Source organism: Chrysemys picta, chromosome 4, assembly GCF_011386835.1.
Source record: "Chrysemys picta bellii isolate R12L10 chromosome 4, ASM1138683v2, whole genome shotgun sequence".
NCBI lineage: Eukaryota > Metazoa > Chordata > Testudines > Emydidae > Chrysemys > Chrysemys picta.
The window spans coordinates 144,131,045-144,152,195 of NC_088794.1; the positions used below are offsets into that span (position 1 = coordinate 144,131,045).

The window sequence follows — 21,151 nt, forward strand, 5'->3', positions numbered from 1 at the left end:
GTGAAGGGACCTCTGAGGAGCCGCTCACCTAGCCCATGGCCGCGGCGGAGGAGGAGGAGCTCCGTGAGGAGGGGGAAGTGGCAGCAGCCCGCAGTGATGTCTGGGCCACGGAGGCGGGGCCGTACAGGAGGCGGCCGGGTACGGCAGCGTAAGTCGGTCGGCGCAGCCCCGTGCGGATTGGACCCGCAGCCCCGGTGGTGAGCGAGGCCTGCCCAGCTGTGACCCCGGGCGGGCGCCTTCTGGAGCTTGCTGGCAACCAGTGTCAGTGAAGCTATAGGCGAGGTTCGAGCCGCTCCTTCCAGGAGCGTGTTGACTCTGAAGCCTACCGATCGCAACGTCGGTGGGGGCGTTAGCTCTGTGTTAGCTCCAGGAGAAATGTGCAGAGGCTTTGGGATTGTGGTCTGGGGAACTGCCTGTCCCGCGGGCATAGCGGCGCGTTGGTAACTCGCCAGCTGCTGCTTTCAGGAGTAGCAGGGTTGTTGCACGTGTTGCTCTTGGACCCACCGCACAGGGCATGAGGTGGCAGTTCGCTCCTGGGTTAAGTGTGTGCTGTATCACCATTAGTCTGTGTCATACTCATGATGCACAGGAAGGAGTAGGGTGGGGAGGATATGCGTGTCCTGCCTCCCAGGCATTTTTCAAGTGGCTTTAATGATTGTGACCAGTCCAAAGGCTACAGCCATGGAGACTGAGTTTCCCTTTCCACAGAATAGCCAGAGTGCAGCTTTCCTTTACGCCTCTGCTGGTTCCATTGGCTGGGAACAGCGAACTGCGGCCACAGGGAGCTGAGGGGCTCTATGCCTGCAGACGCTCCAAGTAAACAAAACGACAATGTATTAGATATTCAATGATTCCATAGAGTTTAAAATTATCACATTTTGGTATAGACCCCGTTTATAAGCCGACCCCCGCTCTTTGATGTGTTGTTTTTTACCAAAAATATTCGGCTTATGAATGAGTTATTTAACTGAAACTCAAGCTACAACATGAAGTGCTGTTATCACTAAACCTGCTAAAGATCTAAATGTATTTTTGTTAAATATTTTACATAATAACTTGAGAACACCCCTTCAACCTCCCATCTAGTGCTCTAGGCCATGGGTTCTCAATCTTTTTTTTCCCCTCGGTCTCCTCTCTTCCCTTCCCCCCCCCCCCCCATGCTATAAAAACTCCCATGGTCCACCTGTGCCACAACAACTGCTTTTATGTATGTAAAAGCCAGGGCCAGTGTTAGGGGGTAGCAAGTATGGCAATTGCCTGGGCCCCATACCACGAGGGGCCTGTGAAGTGGCTTGTGGCCGCAGGCTTCAGCCCTAAGCGGTGAGGCTTCAACTTTCTGCCCTGGGCCCCAGCATGTCTAATGTTAGCCCAGCTTCATGGCCCCCTGAAACCTGCTTGTGGCCCCCCAGTGGGCCCTGGACCCCTGGTTGAGAACCACTGCTCTAGGCTCCAATCGTGCAATGGTCTCTGGTTGCAAGAATTCACCATGCAGCGTTTATAGGAAGATGAGGGCCCCAGAGATAGTCTCTCAGTGCCTGCTGAATGATGCCAGAATGGCTTGATATCTAATAACCAGCTTCCACGTCCCTTCTAGTTCCAGAGTTTGTTTTTTATTAGATCTGAAGCTTTAGAAAGAAAGTGGCATACTCTGGCAATGGAAAAGTTTACTAGTTGTGCAGTATTGCATAATATGGATATGCTTTAGGTACTTTATTAGAGATAGCCTGTTGGGGATGTTTGCAGTCAGATGTTCAAAGACTTAACCATACAGGCAAAAAAGTTCAGAACATAGTTCTGCTAGCTGGAGTTGAATTGTGATTATTTTTTTTATTATTATTATTATTATTATTATTTAAGACTTTTGTTATACTTGACTGGTATCGTGTTTACAATACATAACAGAAGCATGGAGTTTGAGAGGAATTTTTTTTGGTTTAGATTGTTGGGGTTTTGTGCTAGTTAAGTGATGTAGTGAAAAGCAAGTTGGCAGTTTATTCATGCATAATATCGTTAGTTCTGTTTCATAAAATATTCAGATTCTTCATTGGATAAAGTGAGGAGACTTTATTATTGCTAAGCATACAAGATCAGTTATTGTTATAGTAACTAAAAAATGTATGGCTTGAAGATTGGTCCTTTTAACCTACATATCTTTTGTTTGGAACATGTTGCCCAAGTCATGATTTAGATTGTAAGCTTTTTGGAGCAGGGGTTGTGCCTCTGTAAAGCACTTAGTACACCAGCACTCAATAAATGTCAGCTAAATACAAAACTAATAAGCCTTGTTTCTAATTTCTAGCAGAAGCCCTGGCTACCTGCTGATATTGACATTGGTATCTGAGACTACATGGAATGTTTAGGAAGTTCTTGATGCATTGGTCATCCAATAGAATAAAATGATTTCTGTAGAGGGTCTACTTGTATTACGATTACAATAAAAGTACCTCAGACTGTTTAGCCAATCAGACCACCTAATTGAACATTCTGACACTACTTAAAAAGATGACATCTAGTATAATGGAATGAAGATTTCTTTCACTGAGGTGGGGGAAGCTTTCATTTTAGTTTTAAAATATTAATTTCAGAGCCTCACTACAACAAGAACTGTATTGCGTATGTTGAAATTCTGAGGTTTTTTTCCCAATTCATTGTAATGTAAATAGTTCCCAGACAACTTACACTGTAGAAATCAGTTCATCCAATTTTGCCTTTTTCTTTCTTGTTACTAGTGATATCCTATATCGAAACAAATCTTTTTAGCAGTCTGCTGCTTATTTTATCTAATGGTATAATCCTTTGACATAACTGCCCCTCTAGGACTCAATTTGTCACGCACAACGTTAACAACCTTTTAGGAATAGGTGCAGGAGCAAACAGAAAACTTAGACACACAAGGGGAATTAAAAATTAAACTATTAATAGCGACCTTTTACATGGAAAAATCTTCGCTTTGATTCTAAGAGTGTATGTACTTTCATACATATTGCATCTGTATGATAATTGGATATATACACAGAAATTTCGGGGTCTGTAGGCCTTTGTTTAAGGATCAAAATGATCTCTGTAATATAACATGAATTTTTTAATATTTCAATATGTAATCTTATAGTTATCTACAGATGTCGGTTATAAAGTTTATCAAATATGTAAGCCTTGATCCTGAGTGATGGGTACACTTTATAAGTACACTGAGGGGGAGGGATTTGATAAGTTCCTTCTAATGATCATATCTGAACTGAAAAACTTAGAGAAATTATGCTGATAATTCCAAGCATCTGGCACTCCGTCCAGGAAAACTAGCAAGACAGAAAGAGCAGTGGATTCTCCATTTCATAATACTCCTTATAAGAGCATAAATAGCAACCAAACACAAATTGTTAAAAGGAAAGCTCTTTACTTCATTTTGCTCCCCTGGGTACTAAAGGTCAGATGAGCATGTTTTAATTAGTTCTAATTATTCAAATTGATCAGTGCATTACTTCTGACACATTTCGCTTGTATTCAGAACTAAGAGCTCAAATAAATGTGCAATTCATGTAAACATGATAGTCAAAAGAACTTTGGCAGTATTCAGAATACCAGAACTTTGTTTCCCTGCCAGTTTCTGAACACTTAAATGGAATAGATATAGAGAGGGATAGTGTTTTCATCCAAGAGTGTTTGAAAAAGGGCCTGCGTTGTGTGCGACCTCTTAATGATGTTTTTATTCCTACTCTTCCTTCATGTCTGCTACCTCATCTGAACTTCTTCCCACGTTCACTATCGTATCTGTAACCAGTGAAGTGTGTTGTGTGGCAAGCGTGCATTCTAGTGGAGCCTGAATACCAACCTCCTTTGAACCTCGGGACATCTGTGCCACTGGAATTGACATCTTCCTACAAAACGTGAGCATGAACTACGCTGTTTATAAGCCATAAAGCTTTATTTTGTATCACACATGATTGTGAGCTGTGTGAGAAGGTCTTTCTAGATTAAAAAAGAAACATTTCTTTCAGTGTTTGAAAATATAGATGTCCTGTGAACACAAGTCCATTGCAGGGGGGAAAAAATCAGTAAAATTAGCTGCATTACTAAATGAGAAGGGTTAAATTAGTTTTAGTCAAAACAGTATTTTCCATTACCGTTAACCACACCTAGTAAGTTCCTCTTCTTGATGCTTTCCAGTGATGCTGAAGGCATAATACAGGTTTTCCCAAAAAGTTCACAACCTATTTCCTGCCTTTTTTAAACATGTTAAAAAAAAAAAAAAAAAAAGGATTTTGTTGGAATTGCTGGGGAAGTTGCAATAAGAGTTGCCACCACATAAGAGGTGTGAATCACCATTTTTAGGTCCCCCAATGTTAAGGGTGGTCTTTTGGGTCAGTATTACTGATGTTTAGTTTGCGGCAGTGCAGTAACTCTTCTAGCTATATTGAAATATAGCATTGTGTTTTAATGCAACGTTAAAAATTTTGCATGGTGTCAAGTATCAGGGGGTAGCGGTGTTAGTCTATATCCACAAAAACAACGGAGTCCGGTGGCACCTTAAAGACATTTTATTTGGGCATAAGCTTTTTTTACCCACGAAAGCTTATACTCAAATAAATCTGTTAGTCTTTAAGGTCCCATTGGACTCCTTGTTGTTTTTATTAAAAACTTTACTACTCTGTTGCAAAGCCACTGAGGAAAGACGCAATTCTTAGGCAGTAACATTGACATCACAGCTACTGCTGCAGGTTCCTCTGAACTTTGTGTGACTACCAATCAATTTTTCCACCGTCAGCAGCTCTTGGGAAAATTAAAATCTCATTATTATTGAGTAACTCTGGTCTGGTCTCAGTTCTGCTTTGTAGCTGCAGTTCTTTTAGATGGAGACTTACTGATCATAGAATGTGTGCATGTTTCGGCGATGTGCCAGTTCACTTGCGTGTGTCATAGCAGCTGTTGAGAGCGAAGCCTTGTGCCAAAAAAGATATTAAAATCCTGACTGGCTTGTTAAATGCTACTTCCTCTTTAGTTTCAGACCAATCTGCCTGCTCTCCATGTCTTCCTCTTTTTGACTCTTGTAGCCTAGTGACTCTAAATCTAAACATTGGATATTCTTCTCTGATGCTTTGGTAATCTGCATGTTATAGGACAAAATATAAGAACAGCATTGTAAGTAAGACTTCTTATTTTTGCCTGCCATTTTTTCTGATTGTGATAATTGTAATCCAGTAGCATAGAATGCTAACTAAAGAGGCTAGAGTGTTGAAGCAAAGGTTTACTTCAGGTCTCTTTAAAACAAATTTTACATCGTACTGACAATGGACTATTCAATAAGATATCTTGATATAGACTTCAGTTTCTATAGCATTTCACTTGGCAAACACAAACAATGTAATTGTTCTGATTTGTAATGAGAAATCCGTTTAATGTTCTAAATTGTTTTTAGTGAAGGTGGAATTAGAGAAATCACTATCTTAATTGTAATAGCCTTGCTATAGTCCCTACTTGAGAAGTAATGACTGACTATAAATGTGCAGAGAACTTACTCGTGCCTTCATTAGAGTACTAGTATAGCGCAATAGAGAACTGCACTGGAGGCAGAGATCTAAGTAACAGCTCTGTAGGCTGAATCGCATTGTTTTAAAATATCTGTCCAGCCTTTAGTTTTTGTAACTTTTTACTTACCTCAGGACAATTCCTCTATCTCACCATTTTTAAGAATAGGGCAAAGAATTGAGAAATCAAATTAGGACAAATTTCAGAAGGTTTTCCCTTAATTATTTATTTGGTTTGTGTGGTCAGATGCTACCGGTGTGGTGCTCTGCTTTTTCCTATGTTGATATCACTCAGCTGCATGCGTGTGTTCCCTCTGTGTGCTCTCTCAGCTCTGCAGATAGCTGACACCGCAAACCCATCGAGAACCCCCAATGACCACAGACTCTAGTAAGGTACGAAGGCACCTCAGCCAGGTTTATTGCAACCTTAGACACAATTGCAGTTCCCCATAGATTACTTAGTCTACCGGGCATACTACGAGAAAGTGCCTCTTGGCAATGGACCCAGCTCAATCAGTGGCGGGACTTTCCACTGCCCCCTCAGCTGGACAAAGACACCACCCCAGGGATACAGTCTTATACACAGGTACAAACAAGTTACACATCACTCCTGACGTATTGAAGTGCAACCCCTCTACGTAGCAAGGTACCGCCTCTCACCTTGTACATGTTGGTTCGATCAAAACAACTCTATCCAGCATTTTACCCTTTTGCCCCTGTCATTGGGATGGGTCGGCCTGTTCCAGCTTTTGTGGCAGGGCCTGCCTCTGGCTCACAGCTTAACTTTGCTTTATGTTAGCAAAGTCTTGACCATTACTTTAGTTTGGTTCAGGCCTCAGGCCTCATACTGGGCCTTTATCAGGGCCTTCACTTACTACAGTTTGTAACCTTACTTTTTTTATGTAAATACCTCTTTCCTTCAGCAACCATATAATACTTAAACTTGTTTAGCTCTTAGGTGAAGAATATGGAAGATAAGCAGTAGTATAGACTTCTGTACATGCCCATTGATAAAGGTAAAATATTAGCTATCCTTTACCAAATACATCATGCTCACCGTTTCCAGTCTTGTGAAGTAAGAGCCTCAGAGTTCACTGTCTGGGTCATGTGCACAATATGCTTTCTATGGGTATACTTATTATCAATTATTATTATTATTATTTATTGAATTGGACTTATTAGGAACTTTGGCTATATTAGCATAGACTTTTATCAACAATGCCACTGTGTAATTTTTTTTGTATTTCCACTGTTGCATTCAGGCCTTAAAAAAAAAAAAAAAAAAATTAAAATCTAATTTTACTGCATCCTACCTAAAACAGCTCTTCTGGTGGGTTCCACATTTGGGGGCGGTGATGGTTTATAGCAAAGAAAAACCCACTTTCTGCTAAATACCTGCAGATCTTTCAAATCTTCGCCGCTTCTGAATGGATCGAATGCCTGTATATTGCATGAATTGAGGAAAAATTCTTAAATTTCTGCCTGGTACATTGGTTTGTGTATACTGCATACATACCTATGACAAAGGCCAATGTTAGTGCTTGTAATATATGGTCTAAAAACTTGAGTTTTTAAAAATTATACTGTCTTTGCATCTAAACGTCTGCATGTACAGCTTTCCTGTTTCTTACTACAAATTCTTAATCTGTTAGAAATGAACTTATGTCTGATGAAGGTTTTTGGTTAAATTAAAACGTACCATACATAACATGAATTTCAGAAGCCTTCTTTTCTTGATTTGGATGTAAACGTACTCAAACTTGTGTGTTAACCAGTTTTGCAAAAAATTTGTATATCTGTGGAAGTGGCTACTCCCTGTAGTTAGAGGTATTTTAGAAGATGTTACTTTAGTGTTTTTCTATATTTCATAATATGAGACTTAGTTTTTCTTTTCCAGAATTACATGCCTAAATTTTGGCTTCTGGATCCATATTTAGGCATCTAAATATGTGACCTGGCTGTTTTAAAGTGCTGAGAACCTGCAGTTCCTGTTGACTTGAGTGGGATTTGTTAGTGTTCAGAACTTATTTATTCCAGTATCCACCTTGGAGGGATTTGGCCTAAGTGCTTACTTTCTTTTGTGGTATTGGTCTTTGACTCACCATATGGTGAATAGGCTATTCAGTTTCCCTCTTACCTAAGAAATCGCTTCACACTTACTTTCAGAGCTAAAATATGCCATTACTTCCCTTGGGTGGCAGAAGAGAAATCCCTTCTGTTGGTCTTTTACCTTTATGTTGGCAGTAGAAGAGCTAGTTTCTCTTTTCCCCTGAGGAGTTTTTGTGAGTGATCTGTCATTACCAATCAGAAGTAAACTGCTTCCATAGTGGGTCCTTCAAACCCCCCCCCCCCCCCCCGCATGCCTTTTTTTTTTTTTTTTTTGGACAAATGCTTATTAATTTTATCCGTGCTGCAGCAAGAGTGTAAGAAGGGCTAAAATTGTGTAGGAAACTTAAATTGAGATTGAATGAATAAATTTGCTGCACAAAAACTGATAAGAAACGTGCGTGTTCGATGTGGATTTTTCAGTAACTTGTCTCTACGCTCATGTAGCATGGATTAGATTCGGGGGAGGTATAAAACATACATAGCAGGAAATTGAGTAAATTGATTTGGGTTCATATCTTAGCATAGGTCTCACTTCCAAGCTCACAAACTTTTATAGGCTATTGATCAAAATGACATAGATACAAACCTAGTTATGGGGCTGTTGAGCACCCATGCTCAAACTGATGTCAACAAGCACAGCAGATGCTCAGCATTCCTATAAATCAGGCCCCAAATATGTTGCTGACATAGCTTAGATAATTTTTGGGATGGTAATGGGAGTCGATGTGGAAGAGAAATGGCCAGAATATCAGCCCCCAGGTTAATAGACACTTGATTATATTTTACAATCACGGAGTAAACCTTTGGATCTCTGAATCGATAGGAGCAACAGAGTTTGATGTTAGAAAATTTCAGTCAGTCTGGAATTTACTCTGCAACTATGTTAAATTAGTTATTTTCCTGAACATTGTAAAAACTAGCTACTACTTTGTCCCACTTTCACATTTCTGTCTTGAATAGTGCAAATCTAAGACCTAAGTTCTAGCCTATTGACAGCTCTACCTGTTGTCTGTTTGGTACCTCTGAGGCAAGGACTGATATCTCTATTAGAATCACTAAACGTTACCCTAATACAAATGAATTAATAGTAAGTCAATTGATGCTTAGTATTTTTAAAAAGCTTGGTGACTTTTAGACTGATTTAACTCTGTGCAATAGATGGTAAATTGTGCCTATATTTACAACTGAAATGGAGCTAAAATTAAAAATAAACACTTCATAGCAAAAATTCTATTTTTTAGAAGAAATAGTAAATATGCAGATGTAAATCCTTGTGATACACACTGTATTTACCAGGGTATCACTGTAGCTCTCTAAAATTTGAATCTCAAAAATAGCCATTACTTATGAATTCATAGAAATTTGGCCGTGGTTTTCAACATTTTGTACATTTCTCTCATCCAGATGCTTTCAGAAGTACTAAAATCAAGTTTGTAATGTTTTCCTTTAAACCCTCCTTTTAGTCTAGCTCTATTTTATGAGTATTGACAGGCTTTTTTATCCTATATTTCTGCATATGTAGAATGATCAACAACAACAAAAAATCACAAGTTTTATCTAATGGCTCATGTCTTTGTTCTCTACTTTAGGACTTCCTTCGCCAGTCCAGTCTCAACTCAAACACAGACTCAGCATCTTTTTGCTAACTTGGCTGTCAGTCTTAAGGTTTCCCTTGTGTTTAGCTGGCGGTCATTGCTGATATCTTTCAAAAAGCATTAATGCTCTGTTATGCTTTTAAAATTATAAGCACTTACATAAGAAGCTGCTTTGAACTGAGAATCCATAGCTGGCTGGCAATTCAATTTCAGAAATTTTTCTCAACTGTGCCTGCTGTGGAACTTTATGGTGCTTGCAAAAGCTGCTCTTAACACACGTTTTATTTAAAAGGCTTAATTCAGAATATGAACTACCAACAAAGTAGTCAGTGAACACTAAAGGATCTGCTGAGTGACTAATGCCTGGGTAGCCTTTGGCTGACAGCAAACTGTGTACCATTGTACCTGTGATGCTATGAATTCTAGTATTTTGGTACTGGCTATTAGACACGTCCTCCTCCATCTCTTATTTTACAGTATATTTTATACTTTTTCCAAAACACATAAGACGTAGTGGAATGGATATCGAGAAATGTCACTCCTTTGCACAAAATCATGACATGCTTGTTCTGCATTGTTTCCATCCCTATATGGAGACAGCTAGAATTGAAACTTAAGCATTGTGTATAAGTGTTTTTATGTTAAATCATTTAGCACTTCCTCTGTTAGACGTATGCTTGCCTTGTGGGGCCCTCGAACACTGCTAATACACAGTCTAACTTAATAGATCTTTGTTGTCATTGTCCTGATTCGGGGCATAGTATGTTGCTGCTTTTCTAAAAGCTCGCTGGACAAGATCACTTTAACTTCCATGGATCTATTTTTTGGTGGTGGCCTTAAGAGACAAGTAACACTTTTTGTTTGTTTGTTTTTTGTTAATGGAGCATATCTCTTGATCCAACATTGGGTGAATTAACGATAACTTAGGTGTTTTTCTTCTTCCTAAGCTTGGAGTTTTTTCTTTTAGTTATTGAATATGGTTATGTGGTATGTTTATCATGAGTTTGGGATGATCATATTACCTACTGGTGTTTGGCTCACAAGTGACTTTACAGGTCATCCGAACAACACATCCCAACTTTATATGATACTACACAATTTTTTTTAAGCTTAGCTTTATGGGTACAATGTTATGTTTGTCACCACATCTAATTAATTGCCTTAGTTACCGTGAGTCATGGCAAATAATGTATAGGCAGTGGGGATAAAAAATAATAGTACTGACATTTTAAAAAACTCACTTGACTAAAGTAGCTTTTCTGTAGAATGAGGTGGGGAGGCTGCTAGCAATTCAATCTCTTCCCTGACACCCCCAAAATCTGCCATTATATAGACTACTAATTATGCCAGACTACTCCCTGCTTCCTTCTAGCCAGCAGTAGGTGAGAAAATGATACCTGAATAAAAGCTGCTTGGGGTTTCAGAATCTTTCATCTTTCTTGAAAGGGACAAAATAGTTTACTTCCAAGATCCCAGAAATGCAACATGCTGTGTGATGGCTGTTGTACCCTGTGTGTACAGTATTCACATACTGCCTCTGAGAATGCAGGACCTGCATCCAGGGTAGAAGACTTCAGATTTGTAAGTCTCCCATTTGTCCTTGATTAAAAACTGGTCAGTATGGTATCAATTCCAATTAACCTATATGCTGGTGTTTGCATTTTGGCAGCTTTGGAGATAATGGGCAGTAAGAACTTCTAAAATAGGAAGCAACAAGCAGCCAATTCTCAAACTGAATGGGCTGTTTTTATTTAAAGTGTAAGTCATTTGTCCTTGTTGCATGTTTGAAAACCTACATAGTTGTGTGTGTGCGGAGGGGGAGGGGAGGACCTAGTTTCCTGTCTGACAGGAATATTAACTGGAGGAAGAAAGGTGGGGGAGAACAGATACTACGCATGATCTTCGCCATGAGGCCGAATTTGTTGGACACAGGTACAGTCTTAAAGTTGTTATGGCAACCAGGAGCCTTCCTCCCCAATAAGTTTTAGGTTCTGCATTTTATTACAGAGTCATGAAGAACTGCCTTCAAGCTGGTAAATACAAGATATTGAACTCAATTCAGTGTTTTGTGCTTCCTTTTTTGTTTGGTCATATTTTCATTTTAGCTAGAAGAACTGGGATACAGTAGGCAGTTCTCTTTAGGTGTCTCCCTTAATGCTGTTTGAATCTGAAGACCAGATAAAATCACAAATATGAACATGTCCATTTCTGCAGCCACACAGCTAGTCAAAAAGCCAGAGTCATTAGGCTATTTCCAGTTGTGGGGAGGAAGTAAGAAAAGAACTGCTGGCTCATTTAGAGATCTGCAAGAGAGACTCGCACTCAGGTTTTTGTGTATACTTGTCACATTTGGAGCTTTTTGTCTGTGGGTACAAAATTAGTGTAATTTCTGGAGCCATTTTAAGATGGATAAATTGCTTTGACTGATGTCTTCCAATTCACAGTTCACTTGCAGTACTGTTAGTCAGCCCTGTGTAAGGAAGACATTCTCCACAATTTAGCTTCATGTTTTAATTTCTAATTGCTATGGTGATAAGACAGCATTTGTGGAAGGATAGATATGTAAATCAGTGGAAATTATGGTCCAAGTTCTAGAATAAAATGTGTAGCTAATGTAGAGCATGAAATAATTAAATTTCACTTACTGAAAGTCCCTTTGGTCTAAGAACATCAAGCCGATAGATGCGTGTTAAATTATAGATGTTGGACCTTAACTTTCTTTTTTGGAGGCAACCTACTGAAAAAAGGAGTGTTCCTCTTCTCTGCGTCCCCCCCCCGTCTGAACACTTATTGATCTGATTCTTTCTCCCCTTCACCTTGTCTGGTCATTTATACCAGTGCAAAGCACTACCAATTCAGAATTGTAGTACTTCACGCTAACTCTACGTTAGGATAAATGACTGCACCAGGTCAAAAGGCAATGTTTGGGTTTGATTCTTCATGTTGACAAACAACTTAATGGAAATTCATAGATTCCAAGGCCAGAAAAGGACCACTGTGATCATGTAGTTCGACCTCCTGTATAACACAGGCCATGGAACTGCCCCAAAAATAATTCCTAGAGCACATCCAAGCCTGATTTAAAAATTGCTAGGGATGAATCGACCATAAGCCTTTGTAAGTTGTTCCAATGGTTAATTATTCTTGCTGTTATAAATATACACCTTGTTTCCAGTCTGAATTTGTCTAGCTTCAGCTTTCAGACATTGGGTCATGTTATACCTTTCTCTGCTAGATTGAAGAGCCCATTATTTAATATTCCCCATAAGGTACTTATAGCCTGTAATCAAGTCACCCTTCAATCTGTTCTTTGTTAAGCTAAATAGATTGAGCTCCTTGAGTCTTATTATAAGGCAGGTTTTCTAATCCTTGAATCATTGTCGTGGCTCTTCTCTGAATTCTCTCCAATTTTATAATATCTTTCCTGACTTGTGAGCACCAGGACTGGACACAGTATTCTAGCAGCCGTTGCACTATGCCAGATACAGAGGTGAAATAATCTCTTTATTCCTACTCGAGTTCCCCTGTTCATGTTTGAGAAAATATTCAGCACCTTCCCCTATTCAATTAAGCTCTGTACTCCGTTAAAGAGGCAAAGCAAGTCTCCCAGCAAAAGCAGGGTAGATCAGACTTGACATTTCTGATGTTTCTAAGGTTTTTGTCTACACAAAGGTTTTCTACTAGTTACATACCATCCTGAACTAAAATACCTGTATTTATTTATTTTTTAACAAAATAGCTAAATGGATACAGCCCCTAGTGTGGATGTAGTTATAACTGTATATGCCTTATGCCAGTATAGCTTATTCTCCTTCCTTATAGGAGTAACTATCCTGGTACAGCTGTGTCCACAATACGGGATTTGTGCTATTTACACTATACTGGATAGCTAGAGGTACAATTTGTGTGTTAACAAGTCTAAGTTAAGAAAGGCAGGAAAACTTCCATGGGGAGGGAGGAGGAAACCTGTTCAGATGTTCGTTATAATTCATCACATAAACAGGGCCCAATCAGAATTTCCCCCTCTTAAGATATCTTGGTGAATGTTTAGTTTTTCTCCTTTTGAGACCATGTATTAATATTTGAATGTTCTTTTAGTTTAAAAACCACTACACAATGCTTTTGTACTTTATCACTTATCAACAAAAGGATGTTTGAAGATGAACTGAAACACTTCTGTATGTGTGACTTTAAAAACAAAAACCTCCTGTTAGAGATCTTAACTCATGGAGGGTGAAACTCATACCAGGGCGCAGAGCACCTGCAAGGTCACTTAATGAGGCTTAAAGGGGACCTACATAGGACTTGGGGGGGGGGGGGGGGAACCAGGTTTGTGGCCTTCTTATTCAAGGTGTATAAATAGGTCCTTTTAAGAAAAATCTTCCAAGAGTTTTCTGCTTGTTTTCTTACACTAAAAGTTGAGGTCTTACCGAGGCTGAAAGCCTGGGGATCTAGTGAAATGACCTCACAAGAGACAACAGTAAACATTAAGAGGGGAAGGGACTTTTTAGTTTTAAAAATTGTTTAACCAACTCTTTTTCTTAACACGCTGTTAAAATTACATTATATTAAAGCTGTATGATATACTTCCAGCTCAACTTTCTGATTTTAACTGTTTCATCCGAAGTTTTCTTTTGAGGCCAAAGCACCAAGGCATAGTTCACTTGCATGTTAACCGTATTCTTGGTCTTCATGGTTAAAGCTGGGATTTTCAGAGGTGCCTAAGGGCGTTTTTTGTACCCAAATCCTGTTGAAAATCAGACTCTGAAAATCCTAGCTGAAAAATCCACTTGCCATCAAGAGTGGTAAGCTTTTCCTGCTGACTGAGTGGGCCTAGGACATCTTTCTATTTAATTTATTTTCCTATGATTGCAAAGTCCTTCCAGCTTTGAACTGATGTGTTGTCTTCATGAGTCTGTAGAGGGAACAAATGAGACTCCTAGTAGCTTTGCCAGGCAGCAGCAGAACAAAATTAACCGGATCAGTCAGTTTCACTGCAGTTCAGAACCTTGTTGGCATCAGTGAAATCTTGTTTTCACACTAATGCTCAGAAAAGCTATGAGGAGCAATAAAGCGAAGCTTTCCATGGAAGACAATCCCAAAACAAGTGTAAAAGAGTGGGAAACCTTTCTTCTTGATAGCCAGGAGAGTGGAGGGGAGGATATGTCTCACACAGTATGTGGGAGGCTCTGAATGCAGGGGGAGTGACAAGCTCTTTTAGATGCGTGGGGGTGCACTTGTGGGAGAGAGTAAAGGAAGGGGTTGTGAGTTCAATCCTTGAGGGGGCCATTTAGGAAACTGGGGTAAAAATCCTGTCTGGGGATTGGTCCTGCTTTGAGCAGGGGGTTGGACTAGATGACCTCCTGAGGTCCCTTCCAATCCTGATATTCTATGATATTCTCTATTAGCCATCTGTAGTTGATGTGAAAGATAGAAACAGGCATGCTTTAGCGACAATACCCTGGCAGAAATCCCAGCAGTTGAGATGGGCATTCTTACCAGCATGTTGGCCCTTGGATTCTGCTGATTGGGAGAAGGCTACAAACATCTCCTTTTGTTTATAACTTTGGCTAGTAGGTGTCTAGTTTCTTTAGTTCTGCTGTCACCTGACTCAAGAAAATGTGCTGTCTGTGGTTTGCTTCATAATCTTATCAAAACAAGGCTTCTGTGTATTGACTCACTTCCACAAAATACACTAGTATTGTAATTGGCAATCTGACAAGTCCACTTCCACTAAATACCAGAATAGTGACTCATCAAATACAGAATAAGAACACCTACTTTAGGACAGCAGTAAGATTTGCGTGAAGGAAAATGTTTGTAGAATCAGATCAGTATGTGTGTGCAAGGTTACCTTCTGAGAAAGCCACAAATCTAACTGCTCTTCATGGTAAAACTAGGAATCTACTCTGGTTTTATCCTGATCAAGTCAATGGACTTTCAACCTCAGGGTGTGTGGCGTGACTTTTTTTTTTTTTTTAAATCAATGGTGGGTAGGGTATTGGGTGAGAAGAAACTGTTTGGTCTTTTTTTAAGGTACATTGGTTTAGCAGTTTCTATATAGCCAAAGATTCAGGCCCCAAGCCTGTTTCTTTGATAAGGAAATTGTAACCATTGTTTTGGTTTTATATAAAATGTGCTTGAATTGTCTATAGAGGCTTATACTTCCTATAGGAAATTGTATTTTGTACAAATAGTAAACGATGTGGTATTTCAGAGCTGAGGCAGATATGTATATATTTTAAATATTGGCCTGTCTGGAAAAAGTCTGCATGGAATAGACTTTTGACTGTCAAGCTGTTATGCGGACACAAACCTGAAAGTATAAACCAAATGGCTTCCAGAAACCTGTTACTTTGTGGTTTAGATACAGCACTGGATGATACTGGTCTGCCTATTTCCACTTCCAAACAGTATTAAAGGAGTCCGAACAGGTAAGGTGTGAGGATCTTTTTAAACTTCTGGAATAAATGTGCCACAAACTGTGGAGAGAGCACTAAGGGACAAGTAAGATGTCTAGTGCATGCCGTAAACTGTTGTGTGATGTTCCAAACTGTCGTCTTGCTCATCAAGAGGAAACATATGGGAAGAACTGTCAGTTTTAACAGTAGTTGGCTGTTCTGTCACAACAATTTAATAGAGAAGGACTTGGCTACACCAAAATGAAAGTGTCAGAATCTTGGCATCTGGACTAAACAGCAATAGCACGTTCAGTGCTCCCCCAGGCATATATTTTTAGTCAGAAGCAACAGTGCATGAAATGTTAAACTGCCTGTGAAATCCTGAAGCATTTTGGAACAGCAGAAATGACTACAACCACTCCGAGTGGACAATTACGTATTTTTGTGCTGTTCCGTCAGGTATTACCATATATGGCTAGAGCCCTGGATTGGCTAGATTTGTCATGCCTGAAGCAAAAAGAGGAAGCTTTCTGGTGAGCCTAATCGTGCTATTCTAATATTCTAGAGAGGGCGAATCTTTCCAGTAGCTGTGGGTACAAAGATATCTTACCTAAATAAGATCCACCTGCTTGCTCAAGTAGGCTGCTAAGAATTGGGTGAACTTTTCACCCTGGCACAAAGCAAAGTGTCAGATTTAAGATCTGATTTTACCTTAATTTTCAGTGTTTACCTTTAGGCAAATTATAGCTTGTTTTTTCCCTGAAACTTTGACTACTAGCCTCTTGAGTCCTATCTGTAATGGGGCCAGCATGTAAACCCCCTCCCCCCCATGAAAACAGAACTCAGTACTACCTGCATTTTTTATGTCAAACATTTTCTTGGTTTTAATGTACTTTATAAATCTTGCGTAGACACAAATATTAAAGGGCTCGCAGAAGGCAGTACAGGGCAACTGATCAGACCAGTGTGGTGTGCTATGATGAAACTACTTGAACAGGAAACATTTGTCTTTCACCTTCAGATGTGTACAATTAAGACAATTGTCATTAAATAGGTGCATTTGTAGAGTCATGTTGATCTTGCAACTCGTCAAGGGCTGTAAGTAGTTTAATCTGAGACCCCACTGGTCTTGCAACTTACAATAGTGTATATGCAGAGATATTTAATTACATAGACTACAAGGGAACCTAAAGCTGCTGAACTACATGTGGAGAAAGGTGGTTTTTGCAGGACTAGTGGCAGCAGCATTGTTTGGGAGGGAATAAAACAAAGGACATCCACACTGAACAAATTACTTACCTGGGCCCAGTGTCAAAGCACTGAAAGTAAGGGATGAGTTCTTTAACAAGCATCCGCTATTGCTGGTGTTAGAGATCAATGCTGTATTGCTAAAATTCCCAAACTTGCCATGGCTTCCAGTGCTTTGAAAGCATGTGTTTATATCCCTGGCAGTTCTTACACTGTCAGCAAATGGTGTGATTTGTAAGCTCTATTTTTGCTTTTTTTTCTACTTCTGATTCTTTAGTAGCTACTCTTTTAAAAAATAATATATATTACAAAGCTTGAAATGCAAACTTTCAGATCATGGAAGGCATTAATTTCTGACTAGTCATTCACGAAAGTAATGTTGATTGGTGCAGAGGTGTTTAAATTGCAGAGTGATGTGCTTTCCAAAGTACTGGTCTTGAACTAGTGATCAGAATTTTGTTTAGTGTCAGAAGTATTAGGTGGTTATATCATGGTGTGCAGTATGTTTTTAATGCATGTGTTAATGAGCTATCGTTAGCTAACTCTAGTCTTGGCAAGTAGTCCCCAGTATGAATGATGCACTATTCTATTTGGAGATGGAGAGTTATAATCATCTTATGTCAATTTCATGCATCTAAACTCTTCACTAGCACTTACTCCATTTCTTTGGGGTGCCATCTGCTTAAATGCCAGTACTACCATAATTCTCTTGCATTCAACTCCTGGCTTTCTATTGCTTAAATTTAGAGGAAATCCTTGCTCTAAAATGGCTCAGCAATTTTTAGAAATACTCCTCCTGTCCCACCACTCATCCTCCACTGACCTCTCTCCTGGCGGCATAACACGGTTACATGAGTGCTTTTACAGTGGTGCTGCTGTAAGCTTGTAAGTGTAGGCCTGGCCTTAGTGAAAATGCCTGCTCATGCTATGGTTGGGTGTTTAACTGAAATGTACAGTTGATCTTTAAAAGGTGGTTACCAAAGGTTGGCAATATGGCAACAAAGCCCTCTTGATCAAGGTAGCCTTTAAGGATCAAGTGATCTTGTCTGGAAAAAAAAGCAATTGCGGAATAAATAGCCTTGGAGAGAATCCAACAACTTTCAGATAATCCTTGGACCATACAGGCCTCAATTTAGTTCCCTTAGACAATGAAATCAGTTTGTTGGTATCTCTTCGAGAACAGGAAGGTTTAAAAAAAATTCTTCTGGTGTATTTTAAAACTAAGTTACTAACTTGCATAGCTTTCTACTGACCATTAACAAAGCAGATTGGCTCCAGTAGTTTTTTAAACTAGATCCAAACCAGTGGCATTTAAAGAGGTAGTATAATAACTGCTCATTCAACTGTGCACCCTTCTGGTAGGTATGTTCTTGTATTCTTGCTTTGAGCCAAGCACTCCATATGTAGCTGAAATGAAGTGTAATCAGCGATAGCTAAAGTTAGGAAGTGGAAAATGCAGCTGAATTTGCAAAACCAATATAGCTATCTCTTCCCTCAAATGTTTTTTTTAAAAATAGTAACACTAAATTGGGTGAAGTTGAAGCAAGGAGAATTTCAATTGAGATTTGAGGCTATATTTGTGTCCCTATTACCAAAATATTAGAGCACCTCCATGTGTTTATCATGCTCACTCCTGATGAGGTAGAGTATTCTTATCCTTATTTTACAAATAGTGAATGGAAACGCACATTAAATGACTTAAGGCCCTAGAGGAATCCTCTGGTAGAGCAGGGAATTGAACCCAGGTGTTAAGTCCCTAGTAACCTAACCCCTGGATCATCCTTTAGAAGTAAGTACTGTAGAGGTCAGGGCAGAGCATTTAAATCTTAGCCCCTGCTTCTAAGAGCCAGGCTTGTTTCATGCCCAGGTAGCTTCCCTCTGTTGCAATGAGAAGCAGACTACTGTCACACTTATATGTTGTTTTAGACAGCACTTGCCTTTCCTAAACTCTGTGTTATACTGACATGAGAGAAATGCATTAGATGTCAGTCACATGTAGCACTGGAATGGTACTATTCTATTTGATATGCACAAGCTTAGTTGTTGCTACTGTATTAGTTAGACATACTCCCAGATAAAGTTTGTCAGTTTGAATGTGTATATATATGTTCTAGACATGACTGGCTATAAAACTAATGTAAAGATGAAGTAAACTTGGATTATCTTTCAGTAAATGCTGACTGCACAATCCAAGCTAATAAACACATTCCCTTGATATTTTGATATTGCCTACCCTCTAAGCATTAATGCATATCAACTTAATGAAATTAGAAATTAATGGAGATATCCTACCTCCTAGAACTGGAAGGGACCTTGAAAGGTCATCGAGTCCAGCCCCTGCCTTCACTAGCAGGATCAAGTATTGATTTTGCCCCAGATCCCCAAGTGGCCCCCTGAAGGATTGAACTCAACCCTGGGTATAGCAGGCCAATGCTCAAACCACTGAGCTATCCCTCCCCCCATGAGATGAGGTACCATACTACCATCCGAGGAAAGGACTGCATAGCAATTGTTGGTAATTAAGTCTCAACAGCTGGTTCAAGTCAACTTCAGAGAGGGAGACTACTAGCTTTGGTCAGTTAGTGACGCAGCGAGATTTGCACTGACATATTATAGACTGGAAGTTCTCCATTCAAGAAAAGGTAGGCTGTCTCCTAGGTGCAGACAATTAAAATAGCAGTAATCCAGGTAGGGTTGACTATTCCCAATTATCTTTTGTGGTGTGCTAAATTCTGATAACAGGACTGTTTGACACACTGGCACCAGGGTTTGCTTGCCAAGTCAAAGAATGAATATACCTTCCCTCTGAAGGATCTCAACAAAGCAATACTAATGAATGGAGCCTCACTGGCCCTGAGAGGTAGGCAAGTGCCTTGCAAAGTTGAAGTGATTTGCCCAAAGTCGTCACAGGTTTACAGTCCACTGCCTAAACTACAGGACTATTTTACCTTTCCTTAAATAATGTAATGGTTGATGTTATAGGAATAAATAGTGTAAAATCCATTTGAAATGGTTTCAGGATACAGTAGCTACAATACAAGCTCACTTAAGACCGATATCTTAAGGCTCGTCTACACTAGAGTGTTCTAAATGCCCTGGGTTAGACACTACTAGCACAAATTAAAAGGTACCTAGTAACATGCACTAGGTACCTTTTAGTTTGTGCCAGTAGGGTTTACATGAGGCAGTTAGAGTGCAATATTTTAGAACACTCTAAAATGCTCACCTCCTGTAAACTGGACTGCTGTGAAACTATTATTCAGGGTAGAATTGCAGTGTCTTCAACTTATACACTTCATGTATAGCTTTACTAGTTAACTCAAGAGCTAACCTCAAAAGAAATCTGAAAGCAGTCTAAGAAATAGCACTAGCTGTCTACTCAATTGAAAAATTAAGGACAGTTCAAGTTAGGTGAGGGTTGTCTTTGATGTACATAAAGTTGAGACTTAAGTATGCTGGTGCACTCCGGGGAAAAACCACCAGGTTGCCAAATATCCTCTATTTCACTGACACCGTGGTTTTTGGCACAAAAGTTTACTAAAATTCAGGCTTAGAGGCAATATCTTGTCTTTTTTTCCATAGGTCAACACAGCTATGTCCAATTTTCAAACAAAGTCTGAACCATGACCTGATAGTAAATGGGAAATTTTATTTTAGTGCAAGTTAACATCTTTCCAGCAAGTAAATAATAATCTATGGTTAACACATTAACCGCTACTACAAATTAAGAAAATTGAAACTTGTCTTGAAGTAACAATGTGTTACATATTGTCGTCATCTGATTCATCCTCTTCTTTCAAAGACTCCTGTTTAAAAAAAAAAAAAAAGCATAAGCAACTCCTAGGTCTTGTTCAGTGGCTACCCTGCAAGTCCCAGGAGTCAGCCTACATTCGACAAAGTATCTGATTCTTTAAAGCTATATACCTGGTATAGTCACTTACACTAGTTCACTATAAGTGAGTAGGAAATTTTGGTGTGGTAATTGTATTGCATCCACTTTGTACAGATAAACTAAAGCAGTAGAGAACAAGGCCCTGTATCTACATGGATTGCATAGCACCCTGTGGCAGTCAATAATAGTGTTGCATGGGAAAGTGTCAATACTGCAACTTCAGTGTACAAGAAACACTATTGAAGTGCAGCCATCACTTCCAAAACAAATGCAGAACTGATACATGCATCAATTGCTTCTATTTTTCCTAGTCAATTTGTGTTTTAAAGGGTTAGTGTACTGGATATAACTCATTACTACTACTGTCAGTTCTCTGTTTAGATT

General features: G+C 39.4%; 1 protein-coding gene and 1 long non-coding RNA gene across 3 annotated transcripts in view; one reads left to right on the plus strand and one right to left on the minus strand.

Moving 5' to 3' along the window:
- LOC135983227 (uncharacterized) overlaps positions 1-21,151 on the plus strand; it is a 21,489-nt gene continuing 338 nt past the window's right edge. The window contains exons 1-2 of one of the 2 annotated variants that reach the window (XR_010600826.1): positions 1-197; positions 3,779-3,884. This is a non-coding gene — a long non-coding RNA (uncharacterized LOC135983227). The remainder of the gene's footprint in view (positions 198-3,778; positions 3,885-21,151) is intronic. The other variant, XR_010600825.1, reaches the window with a different exon arrangement.
- The window catches only part of PSMA3 (proteasome 20S subunit alpha 3), a 27,869-nt gene continuing 27,222 nt past the window's right edge, over positions 20,505-21,151 (minus strand). Inside the window, exon 11 of the mRNA XM_005295532.4 lies at positions 20,505-20,681. Within this exon, the coding sequence (XP_005295589.1) occupies positions 20,637-20,681 (45 nt within the window). The 3' untranslated portion in view covers positions 20,505-20,636. The remainder of the gene's footprint in view (positions 20,682-21,151) is intronic.